General features: G+C 40.1%; 1 protein-coding gene across 1 annotated transcript in view; it reads left to right on the top strand.

Annotated features, from left to right (window-relative positions):
* lamc1 (laminin, gamma 1) overlaps window positions 1-20,897 on the top strand; it is a 57,981-nt gene that overhangs the window by 17,132 nt on the left and 19,952 nt on the right. The window contains exons 2-7 of the mRNA XM_048989537.1: window positions 473-777; window positions 10,942-11,072; window positions 11,741-11,907; window positions 12,806-12,994; window positions 18,757-18,874; window positions 18,953-19,051. Coding sequence (XP_048845494.1) covers window positions 473-777; window positions 10,942-11,072; window positions 11,741-11,907; window positions 12,806-12,994; window positions 18,757-18,874; window positions 18,953-19,051 — 1,009 coding nt within the window. The remainder of the gene's footprint in view (window positions 1-472; window positions 778-10,941; window positions 11,073-11,740; window positions 11,908-12,805; window positions 12,995-18,756; window positions 18,875-18,952; window positions 19,052-20,897) is intronic.

The following is a 20,897-nucleotide window of genomic DNA, read 5'->3' as shown; positions in this document are numbered from 1 at the left end:
AGTCCCTCCTTGTTTTCTAACCTGATATAGACTTTCTAATATGTGTTGCCATCAAAACAATGAGCCGGTTGTGCTCCAGACAACACCAACAGCATGCCTGGCTGTGTAGTTAAAGGCTTGACTTAGGCTAGACACAGCGTAGCGTTGTTGACCAAAACATTCCACTGTGGATTCATTTGTCTATAGAGTATTGTTTCAGAACTCGTACAGTCGAGTTCATTTGCCACTGTTCCTTATGTCCCATTTATGTTCAAGTTTACGTCTTTCAAATAGGAGTTGTACACTGACTTCAGCTATGGAAAGAGGGTCCTGTCACTTCCTCAATATTACAAGGTTTCTAGTGTTGTGACGCACATCAAGCAATTTTAACTTGCACTGTGAATTTGTTACTTGACATCAGTAAATTCAAGTCTATGTGAGTATGTAATTGCGCAAACTTGAAGATTAATCCGTGCTGCTTGCTTTTCCTCAGGCAAGTCCTTTGACATCACTTATGTCCGACTGAAGTTCCATACGAGCCGCCCGGAGAGTTTCGCCATCTACAAACGCACCGTTGAGAATGGGCCTTGGATTCCCTACCAGTACTACAGTGGTTCCTGTGAGAAGACTTACCAGAAGCCTAACCGGGGGTTTATCCGCACCGGTGAAGATGAGCAGCAGGCTTTGTGCACAGACGAGTTCAGTGACATTTCTCCTTTAACTGGTGGTAATGTGGCCTTTTCCACCCTGGAGGGGAGACCCAGTGGTTACAATTTTGACAACAGCCCTGTGTTACAGGTAGGTCACATCCTGTAATGTTGACTGCTGTGATTTAATGATGGCTTGATGGCGTTAACACTCAATTCAAATAAACACATCTGGAGTACTGTCAAAACCAAGCCCGTCAACCGCTATGTTGGTTCACACTCTCCCGTATCATGTGATACTCTGCATGTGCTGTCTGTGCTCTTTTTCTGTTTGTCATGGTCTGTGTGCTGTTGTCGGCTGCAGCAACAGCAGTGTTTGTGATAAAGTTAAAATATTCTTTAGGATTCCCAAAAGTATTAAAAAAAGTACAGTCATCTAGAGAGGTCAGATTAAGTTTTACGTAGTGAATGGCACCAACAATGGTCACATAGCACCTCAGGAATTGCTCATACTGAAAAGAACTCAAACAGTGCTGGAGTTTGCAGAGATTGCTCTGAAATTATACATAAATTTTATGCCATGTTCAGATTCTATTACCCTAACTCAGTGCTCCGAGATGGTGGCACGAGGTTATTGCGCAATAAAGTGCATCCCTCCTATACTTATACCGATAGCCATAATCTTGGTTTTAGCCTCTAGGGTATTTCCCTGCTACACTCACTGTGCTTCCTGGGATAGATTCCAGCCTCACAATGACCCGGTACTCGAGAAATGGTTGGAGGATGGCCGAATCTTTGATTTATGAAGATGTGTTGGCTTGTCTGTATGTCATGAGTAGAAGTTCATGCCTTGTTGGAATTTGTTAAAGTATGACTGAACTATGGGGTCTGTTCTCCCACGCAAGTGCTTAAAAAGTTGCACGCTTTTCATGTTCTCCCCTCATTTGTGTGGTCATGCTCACTGCCCACAATTCGAAAAAAGGCACGGCTGTGCATTAAGGTCTACTCCAAAGACAAAATTGGCAGTTTAGACATCAAATCGTATAATGTGAAACAGCCTTCAAACTAATCAAAAAATATTAGAGAAACTTGATCTGTTGTGGTACTACTATTGTAGTATTCAAGACTTGGTCTTGGTCTTGTCTCAGAATCGATTCTATTTTAACTCAGTCTTGAACAGAGGACTCGAAGCATTCTTTCAAAACCAGTCAAGACATCAGAAGGCCTCAATATTTATTACAATGGCTTAATAGCCATCTCTCTGTTAACACAGTTCTGTGATTCGGTGTAAAACGTCCTGTTTCAAAGTTCAAATGGAACCAATATGGTGCGTCTTATTTGCAAAAATGTTATATTTCTGCAGAATGCGTTAATATTGAAATTTTAAGCAAAAATGTCCATTGTTCAAATTTTACGCCATGCTGCCTAACCCCAAGACAGTGCATATGCTACACATTTTACAGTGTGTTGTGTTATATGTAGACTCAAATATTAGTCTGATTTTGATTTGGTCTCACCCTGCCTTGATCTTGGTCTTGCCTCATTCTTGATACACTCTGGTCTTGGTAATGACTTGGTCTCGGTTTAGGTGATCTTGACTACATCACTATGTGGTACATATCAAGTTGGTGAGAATGACCCATATTGTGTTTAAGAATGAATCCATATGCTTCAGTTTTTTATTCTTTGTTTACAGAATTGTTTTGAATGAATATGCCTAAACAATAAATATGGTGTAGATGTTAGTATTATTAGTAGCATAGACTGAAAGGTAGAATGCATTGCCGATGATATAATACAGTAAAATCCAGTTATAGCAGACTTCAAGGGACCTGCCAAAACAGTCCATTATATCCAGAGGTGCTGTATGCCCAGAACACAACTACAGGACACCATTTACTCATGCCACACCCCAGCAGACACACTTGTGGTATAGATTATTATATTGTACACGTAGTAATCCAACTTTACCTGAGCAGACGCGTGTTGTTAATCCCAACTACGTATCTGTGCTGGATATCACCGGCACACTACACACCTTGTAGGCGGAGCCTGCATGTCCATTATAGCCAAACAAAAGTAACAAAAGCGGCCCTGGGGACCAAATTGTTTGTCCGTTATAAGCAAAATTCCATTATGCGAGTCCGCTATATCCGATGCTTTTACTACATGTTCTTAAAGGTGCACAGCTGGTACCAGCGGACCTCGTCCGTTATAGACGATATGCCGTTATAAGCGAGTGCACTATAACGGGATTTTACTGTAATGCAATCAACTGCGTAGTGCTAACAAGCTTATACGCTGCAGTGCAGGCTGCTATGTATTGCTAGTCACTGCCACTAAAAACTGCACAGATCTGCATCATTAAGATTTGAATTACCAGCAACGTGAGTGTCCAGGGGCCTGCGTCACGAAGCAGGATCTACCATAAATCTGAAATAAATGTAAGTGAACACTGATCAGGTGTGTTTGAACTAGGGTAATTTAAATCCCACAAATCTTCTGCCTGAACATGAAATCTGAATTTATGATACATACCCCTGGTCAGGGGGTCCAGCAGAAAACCTGATCTAGTTTTGTTTATGAAACAATGTGTACAAAAATACAGAACAAAATCCGTCTAGTATTGGTTGAAAGCAAAGTCATCACAAAGATTACTGTTTCTTGATCCACAGAGCAACATGTAATGCGTTTGGTGTGGTAATTTGAAGTACATCAAGTCGAAGGTGGAATATTCTTGGGCGTCTGTCTTTGCACCTTTTCTGCCTGTCTCACTCTCGCAGGAGCACATGCGAGTACATGCACCGTGACTTAGGATATTGTGGGCATACTGCTTTTCATTGAACCTATTTTTTCTGAATTTAATTTTCTACACCCAAACAGCATATCTGGCCTAAGCACGCCAAACTCAAGACTTAAGTTGATGGGAGAATTTGCTAGAGTGGGGAAAAAAAAGCACACAGCTACGTGCATGGGATACTCAATCTCTGTATAGTCCTCTTGGTCTATCAAATTCATTTGGTATTCCCAGATGGGGGTTGAGTGTCTTGGGAGAAAATGTGTATGCACGTACTTGTCATGGATTTGGGTGGGTCAGACCAGACAGATGTTCAGTGTTTACTCTGAACGCAGTATGATGTAATTTGCCCCCTGAGAGGCCAGCTGAGACGAGCTTTGTGGGAATCTGATTTCTGTCTATGAAAGACTCAGTTAGAGGTACTCTATGGCTAACTGCTGTATTAAGGCTAAAAGGCTAAAATTAATATATTGTCATTTTTTCAGATGGACTGGACTTTCAAGGTGAATGTACAGAGTGCTTAGTCTTCAGATAAAGCTATATGACAAACCAAATTCAAGGTGACAGTCAAGTAAAGTTTCGAGGACAGAGTTTATTGTGCTCAGTCTACAGAAAGCACCTTAGGGTAACGGAGATGGCAGTAAAAACCTTCCAGTACAAAGCCTGGCCTAAATAACTGGACTAATCCGCTCTCATCCTCATAATTTATCCCATCTCTTCTTTGTCTCCATAGAATTCCATATGGGAGCTCTGTCTAGCAAATTTTTTTTGCACCAATGGACTGTACAGTTGCAATATTTGTCGTATATGTGATCTAAGCTTGTAATAGTCATTTGATCCATATTATCCCCTGTCGCTGTTAATTAAAAGGAAAACAATCAACCCAAGTGGGCTATGAGGCTGTTAGGATACAGCTGCTGTCCGTGTAATAGGTGTGACTATTCAGATTACACACAGGAAAAAAATCCTGATTGGGAGCTCAACAATGCTTATCTGGGAACAATCAAACAATGGCTATGGTAGGGTTGTCCAGTCATTATCTTTAGCTGATGCCTTTATCCAAGGTGACATCCAAGTGAAAGATCAGGATCAGCAGTATCCTTGCAGTAGTTGGGGTAAAAGGCCCAAGCCTCTGGATTTGAACCAATGACCTTCTGGTCACGGGCACGAATCCTAACCTGTTGAGCTACAGGCCATTGCAAAATCGTTGGAAGGGGTGAGTTGGCAATGCTTCTCACCCTTCCCAGAAAACTTTTTAGCTGATCAGGTTCTCCTTATTTCTGTATTGGCCATCCCTACAAACTCCATGGAAAGTGTACAGTGTCATTTAATAAACATCAACGAAATGCTAAGTTGCTTTTCTGATTTCACAGCATTAATTTCTAGTTTTTTTTTTTTATTTTAAAAGCACAAATGAAGGTTACTTGGTATCTCGAAGTCTAGTTTAACAGCACTGGGCTGGTCTGGTCCAGATTAGCAGGTGACAGGGTGAAGCTGGTCTGGTTTGCTCCAAACAGATTCTTGACTACAGATGTCTCCTTGCTATTCCCGGACACATTCCTTCCTAAGAGGTGTAACATGGGCAGGGGAATAGCTTGTCCCTATGTAAATAAACTAGGATTTCACATTCCTCCCTGAACTAGTTTGTATAAAGAAGTGCAACGTTAGATTAATCTTTAACACCCTTGGATTTAAAACCCTATTACTGTTTGTAATACCTTTTGTTTAGCTTTGTTTTCTGTAGTAATGGCTTTCTGTGAAAGACAGAAACAGATTGGCATGGTTCTTTCAAAAGGATATGCTTTAGTTATTTTGGGATAAATAAATATACCCATGGCTATAAAAGTACCATTACGTTGATATGTTGGGTGTTTCCAGTTTTGTTGCCCATTGAACCTGGATGATAATATGAATGCAAAAGCTTGTCATTGGGTGGTTAATCGTTGTCGTATAAAGACCAGGCATAATTAACTAAGAATGTGAGACGGTTTAGCTTAATATAGGGCATGACAACATGTGACATTTAAACTCTTGACATGGACTGCTGGGTATTTTTATGGAAACGAAACTGATCCTCATTGGCTACTTATGGGAGGTTTCTTGTCTCGCTTGAAGCAGTGATGCTGTGTATTGTGATTGATATCTTACCCAACGTGGTGATACTTCAGTCTTCTGGTTAGGGGTGTTCATAACCATGATTCTGCTATGGTTTTTTATTTAACACTAAGTATAGTGGTATCTTCTCACTGCATTTAGCTAAGGTGCATAAGTCAGGTAGATTTCTAATTTAATATTATTACATTTGACATTTTAATGATGTGGTATGTGAATCAGTCATACACCAGATAAAACCGCTGAATTAGCTCCACAATGTATTCCTCTTAGGTGTAGTGACAGTCTTTCATTCACATATGTATGTTGAGTCTGATTTGGACAGCTGTGGATCGTAATCAGGTTCTGTTTTTATAGCCAAGAGATTAGAGTATGCTTATTGTAACACTATAGTTGGCTTTTCTGTGGGAGAACACTAGCTGTCTGCTTGTGGGAAGTTTCCAGTCAATTTTCTTGCACGGAATATGCCATAAGGATTTCATTCCTTTTACTTGTATTATCAGCGCACATACATGAAGATGAACAGTTTTAAAAGCTAATTTTGGTGCTAATACCTCCTGTGGTTTTTGCTTTGAGATCCTTGGCTGCATTTTAACCCCCCCCCCCCCAATGGAGGCTAATGACCAATAATAAGCTGTGGTGCTACTGTCCATGCTCTTTGAGCTATATAAACAAGGAATGGTCTATTCTGTGCCTTTTTATTGGGGGAAAAACAAGAACTTGAATACATATTTAGAATACTGTTGCTTGTATTTCCCCACATTTGGACATGGACATTCTGAGTTGGGACACTTTTTTTCCTCACAGTAAAACACTCATATGATCAGTTTGAAGTCACAGTACTATTTTAGTTGGTCCTGCTACAACACATCCTGAAGTACGCATATCCAATGGAGAAAAACAGGGTTAGGGGAACGCAACTCCAAAACTTGGTAACTTACAGCAAATGAAATGAATAAAATAACAAAGACAATCATACCAGTGACCAATAATGTAATTATATGCATTTTATATAAGAAATAATGCATGAATAAATTATATCATAAACATCTTTTATGGGTCATATGAGTCGCATGAGAACTGCCTAGTGCCGAACATGCCGAACTCGCTAACTTGTAGACTGTCAAGTTGGGAATAGTGAGCCACAGCCACCGTGCGACAGGGCGTGCACACAGTACAATCACGGCGGATTATGGTATGCGGAGGGCTACTGAAGGCAGCATGGCTGCAGACATTCAACGAAAACAAATGTAAGTGAATTAAAGGTTGCTGTGTGTTTTTATAGGATGATTTACACAGATAAATGTAAGGTAATCCATGCAGAAATATAAAGTACAGATATTTAATGGGTTCCACTGAAATAAAGGTAGTTGATTATTAGCATGTTGTTGCTTCCATGTCCCACTCTTGCCAGTGTGGGGAAGCAATAAAAAAGGCCAGTAGGATGTTGGGTTACATCTCTAGGTGTGTGGAGTTTAAGTCAAGGGAGGTGATGCTACGATTATATAATTCCTTGGTAAGACCCCATATAGAATATTGTGTGTAGGTTTGGTTACCATACCTTACAAAGGACATTGCTGCCCTGGAAAAGGTGCAATGTAAGGCCATGAGAATGATTCCTGGTCTTAGAGGAATGTCTTATGAGGAGAGGTTAGCTGAGCTGAATCTGTTTAGCTTCTAACAAAGGAGACTAAGGGGGGACATGATCCAGGTATATAAGATTCTAACAGGTCTGGATGCTATTTAGCCAAATGGCTACTTCAGTATTAGTTTAAATACTAGAAGTCGTGGCCATAAGTGGAAATTTAGCAGGAGAACATTTTAAAATGAATTTGAGGAAGCACTTCTTTACACAGCATGTAGTTAGAGAATGGAATAGTCTTACTGTTAAAAAGCTAAAACCCTGGGTTCCTTTAAATCAGAGCTAGATAAGATTTTTATACCTCTGAGCTATTAAAGTTCTCCACAAACAGGCTTGATGGGCTGAATGGCCTCTCATTTGTAAATTTCTTATGTTCTTATTTGTCAAATATTTTTTGAATCTAAGACCTGTGCAATGGTGGATGCACAAATAGTTTGATTTTTAGATTTAAAAACCTGTATAAAAGAAATATCTAACTCAGGAACAGATCTGTCATTCACTTTTGTAGCTGTTTTTCCGTGCAAGTAGGGCTTTTTGCTAAGACCATATCGCTTTGTAGTTTGCATGGTGCTTTTAACTCCAACCTGAAAATCGCATAAACAAATCCAATTCCGTGTTTTATTGGACGTGCGTACTCGTATATCAATTGTGTTTGAACAGAACGTGCAGTCTTGAGCATGAATTGTTCAAAATGTCTTGATAGGTATACGACATTTTGTACAGTTCTATGCTTCAAACTCTATGTGAACAGTTTGGGTAAGGCCTTTTTCTGTTCAAGCATGACTGTGCCCCAGCGCACAGAGCTAGGTCAATAAAGACATGGTTGGGTAAGTTTCGTGTGGAAGAACTTTACTGGCCCATGCAGAGCCCTGACCTCGAACCATGTTGAACACCTTTGGGATGAACTAGAATGGAGATTGCGAGCCATGCATTCATGTCCAACTTCAGTACATCACAAATGCTCTTCTGGATGAACGGGCAAAAATTCTCAGACACATTCAAAAATCCTGTGGAAAGTCTTCCCAGAAGAATGGCAGCTGTTATAACTGCAAAAGGGAGACCAACTCCATGTTGGTGCCTATGGATTTAGAATGGGATGTCCTAAGAGGTCCTGCCGGTACAATAGCCTGGTGTCCCAATATTTTTTGTCCATACAGTCTAATAGGATGTTACGACATACATACATATTTCTTATGAATGTTTTATACATACATGCATTATGAAGGTACACAGAATGTTCTATGAATGCATCACAAATTTTGATACCAAATAGACATAAAAATACAATTTTAGTGGCAGATGTCACGTTTTAGATTAATTTTCTCAAGGTTTTGGATTTTTTTTTTTTTTGCTTAAGTCTTTAAGCTAAACAGTTGACCTTTAATTCAAGCTGTGGCGCGTCTTGAACAGACCCCGCTTCCTTAGATGGTTTTCTGTAACTGTTATGAAGCATTTCTTTCCCAGTACAGCACTTTTCTCAACAGTCTTGCTCTCTGAAAAAGAATGTGGAAATGGATAATCTGGTGGATGCCTCTGTTCAGTGGAGGCTAGCCCTTGTCATTAACACTGTCTAATGTTGAAGCTGTTCATGGACAGTGGAAGGAAGCTACATTTTCTAGGTTGAGATCAACTGACAAATTTCTCATGTGACCATTTCACCTTGATTTGTTTGAAATTATCACAAACGTAAAATATGCCGTTTGAAAATCAGAAACAATATCTGCCAAGGGAGGTTAAATATAGTTCCGGAGCATATCCTGAATGAATTAAGATTAAGAGTGTATATTTATAAGCATTGCATTATTTACATGAGTTTTATTAGACCAAGCACTGGGAGACCTTACTGTTGTCACATCTCCGCTTAACATGCCTCTGAAACAGGTTTAGCCGGAAGTAGCCTTGTCCTGTTAATGAATTTTAACAATGTTTGGAATGATTTATGAGATCTGCTATGAACATGAATAAATCCATTTATTGTGGTAACATCACAGATGTGCACCTCAGCTTCCTGGTCTTGCTAGCAAAATCCTTGTCATGATAAACTAGTGCATTGGTTTAGAAAGACGCACCAGATACCAGGAAGTGACTGTAAAAAGACCTTCTGCACAGCTGTTCTATAGTATTTATAGCTGTGATGATGCTCAGAACTCAAAATTTGTGCTTTAGATTTTTGAATGCATTTAGTAAATTGACATGGCCTGCTGGGGTTACATGGAAGCTAAAGCTTTGCTCCCTGTTAATAAATCTGATGCTGTTTTTGAGCAACCGACAAATTGGACAGATCATAACATGGACGGTTATAGAATAAAAGTTGTGTTCCTCCAGTCCACCAGATCTGTTAGGGGTTGATTAAGGTTCTTGGTATTATGTACTTTACAAAAAAGCTGTTCTCTTTAATGATTTTATATAAAGTCCATAATACCAAGAACCTCAATCAACCCCTGACAGTTTTATTCTATAACTGTTGTGGTGGTTTCGCAATGTTCATATAGGCATTTTATTAGTTTAGTTTACTGGTTTGATTGTGGAATAGGATCTGAATGTTATGTTTAAAATTAGTTTCTTTTCAATGATGTTGGTGGTTATACAGGTTCATTATAATAATTATGAACACTTAAACTATTGCAGTTTTTTTGTATTATATTTATCGAACACCTTAAGTTAGAAATGTAATAAATGCAAAAACTGGATCGTTACACTTGCAATACTTCCACTAGCTTTCGATTACAAATACAAATAATTTTGCTGCTTTGAGAAATACAGATACAACTACTGGGCTTCCTGCACATCCCTTCTAAGTCATTCTACTGAGGTCGGAGCATGGACTGCTTATGGAAGCCTTGAATCCTGTTGTTGTGATTAGCATTAAAATTAGACTCTAGGTGAGCCTGTCAGCCTTGATTAAACAAAGTGCTTTCTGGAATACTGCTTCTGAATATTTGCTCAGTAAAATGAGGAAAATTTACCAAGCATTGTTTCTGAGCTGAAGTGGCTTTCATGTATTACTTTCATCGTGCTAAATTTACTGTAAAGAATAAGCATACAATATCGTATGCTTTGTCTGTTTTGATAATCCCTTCCTTTCTAATCACCGCAAACTTGTGTTTGCGCCATACATTAGGCAAGTAGACACTGACTGTTTGTGGCACGGCCTTTCAGATTTGTATTTTGCTTAGTTCTTACCCTGACTGACTACACATTTGCTACAAACATTCTGCTACCCTACAGTTGAGGTGTAAACCATTCTGACCTTAGGTTAACAGACTAAACATTTTTGCAGTTCTGATTTACCTTCAGGTTTATTTTCAGAGATGATAAATTAAACATCAAACCATCCACAGAAAGTTCCATCACCCGTGTAAAATATTTTAAGTTTGTTATAATGAGATTCTCAACCTCTGACCTTCCAGTTGGCATTTTACTCGTTCGCGTGCATGCTGGAACCAAGTAAATAAATTTCCTTATTTATGTAAAATCAGACCTGTAAGTGATGTGTACAGCAGACTGTTAACTAGGTGTGAGCCATGAGACCAGATTGAGAACCTCTGCGGTGATACAGAGTTGGGTCTTGTTCATACAACTCGATGAATTTATTTGTCAGGTTGGGTGCCAGAGATTTTTTTTCATTTGAAATCAGATCTTTTTTGTAAGATTTACCGAAGTGCATTTTCCTTTGCTTTTTCAGAATAGTGAAATTGTTAAATAAATCCCAGTGCTGCTGAACCTGCTGTTCTTTGTCCTTCACACGCTGTTTCCCCTTTTAGGACTGGGTGACTGCCACGGATATCAGAGTGACCCTTAACAGGCTGAACACCTTTGGAGATGAAGTTTTTAACGACCCTAAAGTTCTCAAGTCCTACTATTACGCCATTTCTGACTTTGCCGTTGGGGGAAGGTAAGACTAGGCTCATCATGCACACTCCTGCAATTAACTTCAGATTTTAACTCTAATTTTAATAGCCAGTTAATCTGATAGTAAGAATCCTGAAAGTTACCCATTGCTTTAGCATGCTACTTCTCAGTCACGTGCTGAGAAATGCCACGTCTTGTGCACATCTGCGGTACTCTTAAAGTAAGAATTTATTTTTATGTATTTAATTAGAAGTTGATGGGCTGCAGTCCACCCATTCAGTCAAATAAGGAAGGTCTTTCAGTTGTTCCTGAGACAATAAAAAGTGAAACTCTCATTACTTTCCTGAAACTGACTTGGAATTCAGAAGATGTGTTGCAATGAGCATAATCCATATCATGAATTTATTCGAGCAACACTCATTCATACTAATATTAAATTTATGTCAAACTGTTACATGTAGAGTTTGTTCCCTGTAATGGTGTTATGATAGGGTGGTGCTATTTCCTCATTGCTGGCTCATTCTCGCGGTTCCTCGTATCACCATCTTGTTAGTCATTATTCAAAACGAGCACCTGTCTTGAAGGGCAGCCAGCTGACTGAGTACATATTGTTCCTACTTGTGACGTGTTACTTCTGTACACTAACTTAACAGATTTGAATATGATAGTTAAATGACCTGCTCTGATCATGGCATTTCTCCCTTGCTCTAGGTGTAAGTGTAATGGGCACGCCAGTGAGTGTGTGAAAAACAGCGTGAACAAACTAGTGTGCAACTGTAAACACAACACCGAGGGCACCAATTGCGAGGTGTGTAAGCCCTTCTTTAACGACCGGCCCTGGAGACGAGCCACTGCAGAGAATGCCAACAAGTGTCTGGGTAAGTCCCCCTTCAAAACCTCTGAACGGTGATTAAGAATGAAGGAAAAAATCATGATCGATGCAGCCTTTGCATACTTGTTAGCTGTCTTCCATCCCCTCTGCTATTGGTCCGCGGTCCACTCTAGCAAACCCCCCCCCCCCCCCCCCGTCTTTATCTGACTGGATGACTCATCTCTACAGCTAATTGTCATATGCCACTTCACAGAGGCTGTCATATCAAAGGTCTTTTGGGTCAGCGTCGCTTCAGGGCCAGGGTGGTGGAATAGTTTAGGATATTCTCTAATCTGACAGCTGTGGGCTCCATATAACTATACTTCTGGTGTTGTGTGCTTCCTACTAGTTGCGAGCTGCTTAATTGTAAGAGACCCGGTTTCTTTGTGGCGCCTCCTTCAGGGGAGCTTGTGTGTATTAATGTTTAATACCGTTTGGGATTTTTTAAATTAATGTATGGCTTGACCTTTGGTCAGAGGAAGCGTCTGAGTATCTCAGATCAATTTCCATCCTTTAATAATAATTTCCGATGGGTATTTTATAGCAAAAGTAGGAGGACCCCTTTGATCACTATCTGTCCTTCGTCCTGATTGGCTGTAATTTACATAGAATGAATTCCTTTAGTTAAATCTTGAACTGAGTTTTTAACCTGGATCTACTAACAGAGACACTCGTTCATTCATAGTTTTACTGGCCTTAAACCTGCCTTGAACTCTGGTAATGTAACTGCACTAAATCACTGTATGTTCACTGTTTGTTTCATTGGAACTTGTTTTGGAAAAATGGTTCTGCATCTTTTTTTCCAGATACTTTTCAACATTTAAGGCACATTTATGTTGTTTTGGTGGTTTGTGTTATGCAATTTTAAACCAGTTTATGGTTTTAACTGAACTCTCCTTTCCCAGCATGCAACTGTCATGGTAAATCCAGCGAATGTTTTTTCGACTCGGAGCTGTACCGGGCCACTGGGCATGGCGGACATTGCCGCAATTGCGCTGACAACACTGACGGGCCAAACTGCGAGCGATGTCAGGACAACTATTACCGGGAAAGTGCCAATGGCTACTGCTCTCCCTGTAACTGCAATACTGTGGGTAGGTTCATCTCCACGCACATCTATGTTTTCTGTATTGCACTCTTGTACTACATCTATAATATGTCTTTTTACATACTTAAGATTTTTATTGTTCGTAGCTCTGTTGCCTGGGCTAATTCTTAATATGAGGTGCAGGAGTTCTGATGCAGAACTGGCACCAAATGTACTGTTGTCTGAATCGTACTTGCGTCATATGGGTCAGATATTTATATATTCATTGTTCATGTTCATTATTGTGGTTCTGAGTATATAGTATTAAGCGTTAATTTTTCTAAACCTTGCAACTTGGTTATTTGAATTTTAATGTATTTATATTTTGTTATACTGGAACAAAGATCTGTTGTTTAAGCATACACCAATCAGCCGTAACACTGAAACCTCTGACAGGTGAAGTGAATAAAATTCATCATCTCTATACAGTGACACCTGTCAAGGTGCTGGCATTTTATAATAGGTAACTGAAGAGTCAGTTCCTGAAGTTGATGTGCTGGAGCAGGAAAAATGTACAAGTGCAAGGACCCGAGTGACTTTGACAAGGGCCGAATTGTGATGGTTATATGACTGAGTCAGAACCTCCAAAACAGCATGTCTTCTAGGCTGTTCCTGGTTTGCAATGGTCAGCACCTACCAAAAGTGGTCCAAGGAAGACCAAATGGTGAACCAGCGACAAGGTCATGGGCACTCAAGCCTCACTGATGTGTGTTGGTGCGAAGGCTAGCCCATCTGGTCCCATCTCGCAGGAGAGCTACTGTAGCACAAATTGTTGAAAAAGTTAATGCCGGCTATGATAGAAAGGTGTCAGAACACAGTGCATTGCACCTTGCTGTGTTTGGGGCTACGTATCTATAGACTGGTCAGAGTGCCAATGCTGACCCCTGTCTATTGGCAGAAATTGCCTACAATGGGCATGTGAGTGTCATTTACCTGGGGATAAGATGGTACCAGGATGCACTATGGGGAAAAGACAAGCTAGCACAGGCAGTGTGATGCTCTGGGCAATGTTCTGCTGGGAAACCTTGGGTCCTGTCATTCATATCATACCCCAGAACTTAAAACATTAGCAGTGTTTTCTTTGGTGCCAGACACCTCAGGACACCTTCAGAGGTCTTGTGGTGTCTATGCCTCAACAGGTCAGATCTGTTTTTGTGGCACGAGGTTGACCTACACAATATTAGGCAGGTGGTCTTAATGTTATTTCTGACTGATGTAATATTCAAATAAAATTGTATATCAATACATAGCTAATATTGGGAACATATGCTGAATACATGGAGGCAAGCGTTTGCTGGTTTGCCTAGTTTCATGTAGTGTTTAACTTTCATCTGTCAACCCATAACAACATCTGGCTGTTTTGTAGGCTGTTCTGTCCACCACATGGCTTTATGGCTGCCAGACCCCCTTGTTTTGTCATCTGCAGATTTAACTGATTTGTAAAATGGCAGAACCTTTGGCCATTCAGGGCTGTAGAGGCTGCTGGGATTGCTGCACTGTGAAGGAGTGGTGTAGCCGTGGGGGGCACTTGTGTTGTGTTGTGCTGTGCTGTGCTGTTCGCCTGTTTGAAGCAGTTGATTGGAATCATTTGGAAGTATATTTGAGTGTTTGTGTGCCAGCACGGTTACGTGGGTAGTTGTTTAATTTTTTTCTTTTCGGCCGCACAAGTGCTTGTCAGTCTTTGTTAATAAACAGCGTGAGTGTTATCGACATTAACATGGTTAAATTTGACTTTAATTTTAGTGTCCAAAGAGCAAATATATACAATGTTAGGAAGGTTAACTTTAATGGTATGAGACTGAAACTAGAAACTGGATGGAGTTAAATAGCAAAACTGTTGAAGAGGCATGGGAATTTTTTAAAAACACATTTTTTCAAGTGCAAGAGGACTTCATATCTGTTTCCAGCAAAACTATATCTAGAAAACTGCAATCAAGGTAGTTCACTAAGGAAATTAAGAATAACGTCAGGAGGAAAAAGGCTCTGTTCCACAAATGGAAATTAACTAACGATTTCTAAATAAAGCAGGAGTATCTAAGTCTACAGGTTGAGTTAACAAACAACATTACACTCACTAAGAGGAATGTAGAAAGGAAGATTGCATTGAAGGGTAAGGATGACATTAAAAGTTTCTTCCAATATGTTTAACTCCAAAAGAGCTCTAAAAACTGAAATCACTAATCTGCATGATGGTAAGGGTCTTATAATTGAAAATGAAATTGATATAGTAAATGAGTTTAATGATTATTTTACACAGATGTTTACAATAGAGAATACAAGTAACTTGCCACCATTTAGTACAAATACAGCGTTGTCTATGACCAATATATGTATAACTGAGGCTGATGTGGTACTAAGCCTAGCTAAGCTCAAAATACATAAATCGCAGGACCCTGATGGCATCTTTCCTATAGTTTTAAAAGAGATGAGGGATAATATTACCCAACCTTTAACTTCACTACTTCAGAAATCCTTATCTACTGGTGTGGTAACTTCTGATTAGAAGCATGCTCATATAACACCCATATTAAAAAAGGGGATAGAAGTAATCCAGCAAACTCTAGGCTAATCAGTTTAACTTGCGTAACTGGAAAAGTAATGGAAGCTATAATCTAAGTGAAAATGGTAGATTACCTGGATGCAAATAACATTCTGAGGGATAGCCAACATGGATTTACGAGAGGTAGATCCGGTTTAACGAATCTACTTCAGTTCTTTGAGGAAGCTACAAGAGAAACTGATCACAAAAAGGCCTACGACGTGATCTACTTAGATTTCCAGAAGGCCTTTGATGTTGTCCCCACAAATGACTCCTGCTTAAGCTCAAAACTGCAGGGGTTTTAGGAACTGTAGCAGCTTGAATCAAAAACTGGTTTATAGACAGGAACCAGTGAGTAGTTATTAGAGGCACAATGTCTCAGTGGGGTACCACAAGGTTAAATTTTAGGACCACTATTGTTCCTAATTTACATTAATGATATTGACACCAATACATACACTAAACTGGTTCAATTTGCAGATGACACCAAGGTGGGTTGTGTAGCAGATACTGATCTAGCAGCACAGAGGCTACAACAGAATCTTGATTTAATTAGTGACTGGGCTAATATCTGGCAGATGAAATTTAGCATAGATAAATGTAAGGTAATCCATGCAGGGAGCAGAAACAAAAGTACAGATATTTTATGGGTTCCACTGAAAGGTAGCTGATTATGAAAAAGACCTCTGTGTGTATGTTTATGCTCCCATGTCCCTATAGTGTGCAGGTTTTGTCACCATACCTTAAGAGGAACATTGCTGCCTTGGAAAGGGTGCAACGTAGGGCTACAAGAATGATTCCTGGTCTTATAGGAATGTCTTGAGGAGAGGTTAGCTGAGCTGAATCTGTTCAGCCTAGAGCAAAGGAGACTAAGGGGGGACATGATCCAGGTATATAAGATCCTAACAGGTCGGGATGCTGTTCAGCCAAATGGCCATTTTAATATTAGTTTAAATGCTAGCAGTCATGGACATAAGTGGAAATTTGCGGGAGAACATTTTAAAACAAATTTGAGGAAGCACTTCTTTACATAGCGTGTAGTTGGAGTATGGAATAGCCTTCCTGTTCATGTAGAGCAAGCTAAACCCTGGGTTCCTTTCAGTTAGAGCTAGATAAGATTGTAACAATGCTGAGCTATTACTTAAGTTCTCCCCAAATGAGTTTGATGGGCCAAGTGGCCTCCCCTCGTTTGTAAATTTCATATGTTCTTATTCATGTACATCATAAAGAGTAACGACACAAACACGATACTCTGTAGTGCTCCACTAATTAAGTGCAGGCTTGTTCCTCCTCAAAGGGCACATTACTTCCAATTAAGACGTTTTGCGTTTTAGCTTTAGCCTTTTGGGTGTTTGTACAATGAGTGCCCTAGTCGCATGTTTAAGGAATTAGAAGAACATGTCTTTCCTTTTTAGTGTGCCTTAACTGTTAGTGTTGCGTTAAGTAATTTTATATTTGGGCTTCTAGCATGTGTTCATCCTGTTTATCCCGTTTCCCCCTGCTAGTCTAAATATCTAAACACTCAGCTCTCTAGGGTTTGTGTGACCCTCCGGTTCTGGTGTAAACTCTTCAGCTTGGACAGAATCATCTGTCCCAGGAACAAATCCCCGCTGTCTTACCTCCGGATTTTAGTTGTACCATTAATGTAATGACGCCTAGTCTTCACAGGCAACAGAATTTGAGGACGCTGGCGTGTCTGCCGCCATTGTTGTGTTTTACAGAGCAGCCAGTCTTCCCTCACTTTCGTCACGTTACAGTAGCTTCCCCCTTCCACTTGCTCAGGGATATTTCCAGCCTGGACATAAGGCTGCACAACTGTGTGTGTTTTTTAATGATTAATCTCGATTCATACCTCTGATCTCATCTGAAATCAAAAAACAGCTGTATATTACTGTGCTGGCAGATGTGTTAAGATCAGGCTTTTTCTTTTTTTTATTTCTGTATACGGACATTATGGCGCAATGGGTTTAAGTTTCACTAAACATTGTTATTCTGTCATAGGAGAAATTATCAAGTTTTGCTATTTTGAATATTATTACTTCTCAAGACTATGTAGTATATATTTAAAAATCAGTTTAAAGTTTACCTCCACTGCTTCTTCAGGAGCGCTGCATGCGCTCTCAAAGATAATCATACTCATTTTCATCCTTGCTGTTTAAATCACTCCTAGATGGGTTTTTGAGAGATTTAATTCCTTTTTTGTTTTATAAATACCCCAATATTTATTACAAAAATCACATTGCAATATTCACTAATTTTTCAATTTTGTGCTGTCCTAGTATATTATACAAAATAATTTTTCTTTGTATGCGATCCTGATCTCTGCCTCTTCCAACCAGATCGCAGTTAAAGCTCGAGTCACTTCATTTGTCCATTGTTGTTATTTTTATTTTACCTTGTTTGTCGTTTTCTGATTTTGCAGCCGTTTTCAAGACAGCTTTGGATTGCGTTTCAGAGGCAGGCTATTTGTATAACCGTTCCTCAAAGAAAGCATTTCAAGTCCCACCCCAAAGTACCAAAACAGTACCCCACTAGCCCTTTTGGTATGGCTGTTTGGGTTACCTTAATTGAATGGCCAATTGAGCATTTCCTTCCTTTTGTCAAGTTGATATGTTGGTCCTGGATCAATCATGTGTTTGGTACTGTCATGTTTTGTTATGTTTCCTTTTACAGTGTAATGAGTGCAATAAATGTTTAAATTTTAAGGAAAAAAATTTTAGCGAATCGTTGGCTCAATTTTAAGCAAAAGAATTGTGATTAAATTTTTTTCCCAAATAATGCAGCCTTACCTGGACATTGCATGGCTCTCAAATGCTGCAATCTCTTTGCTTATGTGCACACCAGTTCCCACTCCCATTATGATTGAATACCCAGGCTCTTGACCTTCTACAGTGTACCTCCAGCCAATCAGAAGTCATCTGCCGTTCAGCTTGCAAAGCATCAACAGCTAGCTCAGGTTATGTTGCTCCACTATAGTGTTAGTGCGCCTGTGATTTTGGCCTAAGGCGTTTTCCCTTAAGACATTCTCATCTTTATTAGCTGGTATTGCACTTATTTCATCAGCAATAACTCTTTGGTAAGCCATGATTAGTGTGTCTGTGATCTTTGAATGTGAGTTTTTCATTCAGGAGCAGCGATATTTCACTGTCGACGGTGAATAAGGGGCTGTAGATCAGTAGATCACGACCTCGCATTTATGAGTAACATTGTCAAATCCCTCTCTACTCCAGGGTCACTCAGCACACAGTGTGACAACAGTGGACGCTGCAGCTGCAAGACGGGCGTGTTTGGAGACAAGTGTGACCGGTGCCAGCCTGGCTTTCACAGCCTCACAGAGGCGGGCTGCAGGTGAAGTCTGGTCCCGCTGCGGCTCTTTTTTGTGCTTTTTTGAGACATGTAGCACTAAAGCTCCTCTCCCCACCACAGGCCCTGTTCCTGTAACTCCTATGGCAGCACCCAGGAGTGCGACACCTCCACAGGCCGCTGCCAGTGTAAAGAGAATGTCGAGGGCTTCAACTGTGATAGGTACGGCATCACAATCAAGCCACTCTTATAATCATCCAGCTAGTTTTATTATTCCATTGTCTGAACTTTCCAGGAAGTTGAGTCAATTTCAGGAGGTAACTGCTTTCATATTTGCCACTTTGAATCTGCGGTCTTTTGAAAATAAGAGTTGCCAACATGTCTTCTGCTTCGCCATATTTCTAAACTCAACTTCTTGTTTATAAAAGGATGCATATCTATGACCAAAGTGTGGCACACATGGCTGTAAAAAGTCATTTGCCTGGCGTTCCTGGCTGAAGGAGAAAATAGCACTTAGCCCCCCCCCTCCCAGCTGGGAATGGGCAGCTTTGCCTTGTATGGATTTCTGTGAGCAGAGGAGAATCCAACCACACCAGCTCAGGCTACTATTGTCTGGTGACCCTGTAAATCTGCTCCCGATGCCAGACAAATGGGCTCCCATGCAAACCTTGTCTCCTCATCAGAAATTAACAGACACTGACTGGAGCCGCTCAGTAAGGAAACAGACTGAAATGGCTAATATTAGCACTGGGATGCGTGTGTCATAAAGAGAGTTGGATTATCTGTCTTGTATGCAGGGCTCCAGCACAGGTTTGGGAAGTTTAAAAAGTGTAGAATCATTTCATCATCTTGGACATCTGGTCGATGTATAACCCAGACGTATAATTTTATTTTCAGATTTATGTGAATCTTAATGTCACAGAATATATTTTATGAAAAATAAATATTGGCTAATAGTTTAGGGTCTAGTAAGTTCTATTACGCCATCTTAAGACTTCCTGTGTATAGTGTAACAGCACAGCCATTTGCTGTAATGCTGTCCTGTAGATGGGATTTGTCTACTAATGACCATAGCATGTGGTCCCAGCATGTTTTTGCAGACATGCAGTCTTTGTTCAAACTTTCATGATAGTTTCACTGTGGGACCTGGAACATCTGGACCATAATTTTAATTTAGCTCTACACTTAAACTTTTAAACTACTATTGTATTTTAGGATGTCACTCATCGAGTCTTTAAAGCATCCGGTTTTATTGTGATGAATACCTTAATTGGTTTGATTTAGTATATGAGTTAACTGGAGTAAATTCCCTTATAAATTAACGCACTTTTTCCAATAGTCAGTATTTTGAAGGGTTACTTTAGTTTTGAACTGAACCAAGCATAATGAATGAACACGTGAGTTGGGATGTGTTGGCAGTGGGGGTGTGCAAAAATATTGTTTTTGCATTTAATTGTTTTTAAAAATTTGTCCGATTTGATATTGAATTGTAAAATTCAGCCCAAAAACAGTACGTAGAAAATTTCATGGAACGGGTTTCCATGGCCGAGCAGCTGCATCCAAGCCGTACGTCACCAAGTGCAATGCAAAGCGTCAGATGCAGTGTTGTAAAGCACATTGCCACTGGACTCTAGAGCAGTGGAGTTGTGTTTACCAGAGTGATGAATCACGCTTTTCTGTCTGGCAATCCGATGGATGAGTCTGGGTTTGGCAGTTGCTAGGAGAATGATACTTGGCTGACTGCATTGTGCCAAGTATAAAGTTTTGTGGAGGGGGGGTTATGGTGTCAGGTTGTTTTTCATGGGTTGAACTTACTTCCAGTGAAAGGAACTCTTAATTGTACAGCATTCAAAGCCATTTTGGACAATTTAATGTTCCCAACTTTGTGGGATCAGTTTGGGGATGGCCCCTTCCTGTTCCAACATGAATGTGCACCAGTGCACAAAGCAAGGTCCATAAGGACATGAAAGAGTGAGTCTGGTGTAGAGAAACTTGACTGGCCTGCACAGAGCCCTAACCTCAACCCAATAGGACACCTTTCGAATGAATTAGAGCAGAGACTGCGAGC

This window comes from Brienomyrus brachyistius, chromosome 21 (genome assembly GCF_023856365.1).
Source record: "Brienomyrus brachyistius isolate T26 chromosome 21, BBRACH_0.4, whole genome shotgun sequence".
NCBI classification, from domain to species: Eukaryota; Metazoa; Chordata; class Actinopteri; order Osteoglossiformes; family Mormyridae; genus Brienomyrus; species Brienomyrus brachyistius.
This window is presented reverse-complemented; position numbering and strand designations above follow the sequence as displayed.